Raw genomic sequence first — 5,522 nt, forward strand, 5'->3', positions numbered from 1 at the left:
ATTGGTATTTTAATACTATCAACATTTTATTATATTAGCTGAGTGACTTGATTACTGCCCGGTGTGAGTGTGAGTCAGTAAATTAATTCTTGACATATTTAATATTTGTAATATGCAATAAACTGCAATTGCAAAGAAAAGAAAGAAAAACCAAACGTGTGATTGGACTAGCCTAGCTTAGCACAAAGACTGGAGGCGAGGGGGATCTGCTAGCATTAGTCCACCGGGCAGGAAAATGAAATACAGGTTGACATGTAGACATCACTGCGTCTCTCACCGTCATCCTGACTGTGTTGCAGTGCAGGGTCATGCAGGTCGGCTGGTTTTCGGGGAGCTGAAGGGGAAGACATGCGTGTGCATGCAGGGTCGCTTCCACATGTATGAAGGACACTCGCTCTGCAAGGTACACACACACACACACACACACACGTTAAACTAACATTAAAAGAATGGTACAACATTCGGGGGATATACTTATTGATATCTCACTCGGTGAATATAAGGCAACTGCCAGCATCCTGCCAGAGCTCAAGATCCAGCTCCCATCACGTCAGAATCTAAATACGCTCTATTTCATTTGTTGTGGAGGTGTTTATGTGCTAAACTCAGGCGGCCACCTCCGGTTCTGCGTCTTAAAACTTGCACTACCTCTACTGACCAGCAGAGGGCAAAAAGATCAGATTGTATAAAAGTTTATGAGAAAATATCCCTACTTCTCTCTTGATTTATTCTTTCAGTAAACATTGTAAACGTGAACATGTTCTTAATCCCTCGCTTCTTCAATGCAGCATGATGTTCATTCAGTAAATTATAGCTGATTTAGAGAGAATAAAGCGCTCGAAATATGATAACTTAGGTTCATTGACCGCAAACTGAAGTTTTTGAAACGTCAGTCCACGAACCAACAGGTGGCGTCACGATGACTACGTCCACTTCTTCTGTGGCCAAACTTCAGGAAGTTATTGGTACCGGCCTAGTCCAATGTATAACTCCTGTATAACAACAAAATTACATTTTTATACTTTAATTACAGCGGGCTAACTAATGAGCTCCGGAGTTACGAGTCGTGGGCTTCGTAGCCGTTAGACAGTTGGCCAGCTTGCTGTTTCTCCCCGTTTACAGTCGTCATGCTAAGCTAAGTTAGCTGTCTACTGGCGGTGGCGTCACCCTCATACTTCATGCTGTTTTGAAGTTGGATCATGATGAATGTTGGATCAAGCGTTAGTGGAGGTTTCCCCCTCTAATGCTCAATTTGAACAATTATTTACTAAACCCGTCTCCTGTGTGTCCTCAGTTGACACACAACACACACACACACACACACACACACACACACACACACACACACACACACACACACACACACACACACACTCGATGGGGTAAACAAAGGTTAAGAATTTGCTTGTAGTCATTTTGTGTCTGCGAACAAACATCACGGCTGGAGAACAGTATCACATTATCTCCAGGCATCATGAACTTTTTGTTGTTTTTGTTTTCAACCAATTCACATCAATTGTTTTTATAATACAAACAGAACAATAAACAATAAACACACACTGGATGTGAGTGGATTAAACCCTTACAGTCATGCAAACCTTGGTGGGTATAATACATGAGGTGTGTGTGTGTGTGTGTGTGTGCGTGTGTTTGTGTGTGTGTGTGTGTGTGTGTGTGTGTGTGTGTGTGTGTGTGTGTGTGTGTGTGTGTGAGAGAGAGAGAGAGAGAGAGAGAGAGAGAGAGAGAGAGAGAGAGAGAGAGAGAGAGAGAGAGAGAGAGAGAGAGAGAGAGAGAGAGTGTGTGATATGAAGGGAAACAATAGCAGCATTGAACAGCCTGCGAAACGGCTGCATGTGATCGAACTCATGCATGACTTTAGCTAGGTTCATAAAACACACACACACACACACACACACACACACACACACACACACACACGGTCTCTCTCTCTAACTCCGGTGTGTGTCATAAACTGATAAGATTGTGGATTATTTAGCTGCCTGAGAAATGTTAAAAAGATTATGAAACAAAAGAAAATAAATGTCTGACAAGAGACCTGTCTGTCTGTCTGTCTGTCTCTCGCTCTGTCTGTCTGTCTGTCTGTGTCTGTCTGTGTGTCTGTGTGTCTGTCTGTCTGTGTGTCTGTCTGTCTGTGTGTCTGTGTGTCTGTCTGTCTGTCTGTCTCTTGCTCTGTCTGTCTGTCTGTCTGTCTGTCTGTCTGTCTGTCTGTCTGTCTCTCGCTCTGTCTGTCTGTCTGTCTGTCTGTCTGTCGCTCTGTCTGTCTGTCTGTCTGTCTCTCGCTCTGTCTGTCTGTCTGTCTGTCGCTCTGTCTGTCTGTCTCTCGCTCTGTCTGTCTGTCTGTCTGTCGCTCTGTCTGTCTGTCTGTCTGTCTGTCTCTCGCTCTGTCTGTCTGTCTGTCTGTCTGTCTCTCGCTCTGTCTGTCTGTCTGTCTGTCTCTCGCTCTGTCTGTCTGTCTGTCTGTCTGTCTGTCTGTCTGTCTGTCTGTCTGTCTCTCGCTCTGTCTGTCTGTCTGTCTGTCTGTCTGTCTGTCTGTCTGTCTCCTCAGACGACATTCCCGGTTCGGGTCTTCAAGCTGTTGGGGGTGAAAACTCTGATCGTGACCAACGCTTCCGGCTCATTGGCCGACGGCCTCCAGCCCGGTGACATCATGATCATCAAAGACCACGTCAACTTCCCCGGGTTGGTCGGTCTGAACCCGCTGTGCGGACCCAACGACGACAAGTAACTCACACACACATTGTTTGTTTGCCACGCAGTTGTCATCGTATTAAGTTTTTTTGTGTAAATCTTCTGAAAGTCTTCAAAACAAAGTATTGGAGTTTGATGCTTTTTTGTTGCCGAGGGTTTTTGTTCCAGTTGTTGATGTTGTTGTTTATTATTTGTTGTTTACGGGTTCGGGCCACGTTTCCCGGCCATGTCAGATTGTTACGACAAGGCGCTGCGCGGCCTCGCGGTGGAGATCGGCAAGCAGCTGGGCGTGGCCAGCCTGCTGCAAGAGGGCGTGTACGCCATGGTGGGCGGGCCCAACTTTGAGTCCATCGCTGAGGCCAAACTGCTGCATCGACTCGGTGTGGACGCTGTCGGTAAGACACACACACACACACACACACACACACACACACACACACACACACACACAGGCATATATACACACACATAAGCAGATACATACACACACACACACGCACAGACTCACACACACACACACATATACATACATGCATGCACACACGCACATACAGAGACACACACACAAATACACAGACACACACTCTCTCTAATGCACGAGCACACACACGCAGACAGACATCTACACATACACACACACACACACACACACAGACCCACACACACACACACTCTCTCATGCACAGAACTAGTACTAACAGTCAGTACTAACAGTAGTAGTATTCACAGTATTTCCTTCAGTCCCAGCAGTATTGTCAGTACTAACAGTAGTAGTATTCACAGTATTTCCTTCAGTCCCAGCAGTATTGTCAGTACTAACAGTAGTAGTATTCACAGTATTTCCTTCAGTCCCAGCAGTATTGTCAGTACTAACAGTAGTAGTATTCACAGTATTTCCTTCAGTCCCAGCAGTATTGTCAGTACTAACAGTAGTAGTATTCACAGTATTTCCTTCAGTCCCAGCAGTATTGTCAGTACTAACAGTAGTAGTATTCACAGTATTTCCTTCAGTCCCAGCAGTATTGTCAGTACTAACAGTAGTAGTATTCACAGTATTTCCTTCAGTCCCAGCAGTATTGTCAGTACTAACAGTAGTAGTATTCACAGTATTTCCTTCAGTCCCAGCAGTATTGTCAGTACTAACAGTAGTAGTATTCACAGTATTTCCTTCAGTCCCAGCAGTATTGTCAGTACTAACAGTAGTAGTATTCACAGTATTTCCTTCAGTCCCAGCAGTATTGTCAGTACTAACAGTAGTAGTATTCACAGTATTTCCTTCAGTCCCAGCAGTATTGTCAGTACTAACAGTAGTAGTATTCACAGTGTTTCACATCAGGTGTGTTTGCAGGTATGAGTACGGCTCCTGAGGTCGTGGTGGCGACTCACTGCGGCTTGAGAGTTTTTGGTCTTTCTCTGATCACCAACAAGGTAAACACACGATCAATATGTCACGTTATCCATCCAGGGCACAAAGTGACCAACCAACCTGATTGATAAGAATGATGAACTTCACCTTCTGCTATCTATTAAGTGATTACTGTATTCATTGATTAATCTATTAATTGATTACTTCATTAACTGCTTATTTTATTAATTAATTACTTTATTAACTTACTGTATTCATGTGTTATATTATTGCTTCATCGAGTAACTGACACACTGATTGAATTGAATGACTAACTGACAGTGTGATATATGACATTGATTGATTAATTGATTTACTGATTAATTGATTCACTGATTGATTTATTGATTAGTTCATTGATTAGTTCACAGACTAGTTCATTGATTGATCTTTGCAAGTGGTGATGAGTTACGAGAACGTAGTCAGTGTTATAGGTTATTGATTGCGAGGATTGTTTCATTAATTGATTGATTGGTTCATTGATTGATCTGTGTCAGGTGGTGAAGAGCTACGAGGACGAGAACAGTGTGAACCACGAGGGCGTCCTGGAAGTCGGCCGGCTGCGCTCTCAAACTGTGCAGCAGTTAGTGACCGAACTGATCAGCAGGATGGATATCAATAACAACTCCACCAATAATGCTGTCTGAACACACACACGCACACACACACGCACACACACACACACACACCCACACACACGCACGCACAAGTACACGCCGTGTATGTATATTTGATAGTTGTATTTGTAACATCTTCTAGAGCTTTTTTTTGTATTTTATCAGTTTATCACCCTTTACCCTTTGTTACTTTGTCCTTTTTCTGTAATAAACACTTTATTTATATACCTAATATTTCTCTATCAGGGTACCTTTGAATGTTAAGTATTGATGTATGATATGTTATGTTGATGACCAGTGTATCAGATGGTGCTTTATTAATATAAAGAAAGATATGAGTCAAAGATTTTTCTAAAGATTCTTCTCTTGTACATTTTTGTAAAAACATTCACTGTCTTCCTGATCATCGTTAATCTGAATAAATAACTTGCTGACAACAACGCGTCCTGTTCCTTCCTGATGATGAGCTGCCGTGTGACCCGCTGCAGTTACTCTAGTGTCCACTGGAGGCCGCCGTGACTGTTAAAGTGAATGGGAAGAACCGCCAACATGTCTTCAGGGACCATTAGGACAAAACTAAAGCTAACATTTGATAATTATCACTAAAATAAGGCTGAAGTCATTAGTTTGTAGATATAGTACACGTGTACACAACAATATCACCGATTTGTGTTTTAATTAACCCGTAGAAAACTGTGAAACCAATTTTGTCTCTAGACTTCTTTTTCCCTGTGCATGAGCTGTCGTAGGAACCCCAAATTGATTCTCTAATACTTGTGTTAATTGTATAT

At 42.9% G+C, this 5,522-nt stretch overlaps 1 protein-coding gene across 1 annotated transcript in view; it reads left to right on the forward strand.

Moving 5' to 3' along the window:
* Positions 1 to 5,022, forward strand: part of pnp4a (purine nucleoside phosphorylase 4a) — a 6,991-nt gene extending 1,969 nt beyond the window's left edge. Inside the window, exons 3-7 of the mRNA XM_068604356.1 lie at positions 300 to 403; positions 2,567 to 2,742; positions 2,914 to 3,104; positions 4,058 to 4,137; positions 4,612 to 5,022. Of these exons, the coding sequence (XP_068460457.1) occupies positions 300 to 403; positions 2,567 to 2,742; positions 2,914 to 3,104; positions 4,058 to 4,137; positions 4,612 to 4,761 (701 nt within the window). The 3' untranslated portion in view covers positions 4,762 to 5,022. The remainder of the gene's footprint in view (positions 1 to 299; positions 404 to 2,566; positions 2,743 to 2,913; positions 3,105 to 4,057; positions 4,138 to 4,611) is intronic.
* The last annotated feature ends 500 nt before the right edge of the window (positions 5,023 to 5,522 follow it).

The sequence above is a fragment of the Clinocottus analis genome, unplaced genomic scaffold (assembly GCF_023055335.1).
Source record: "Clinocottus analis isolate CAN_PGR_092001 unplaced genomic scaffold, fCliAna1.0.p SCAF_68, whole genome shotgun sequence".
Taxonomy (NCBI): Eukaryota; Metazoa; Chordata; class Actinopteri; order Perciformes; family Cottidae; genus Clinocottus; species Clinocottus analis.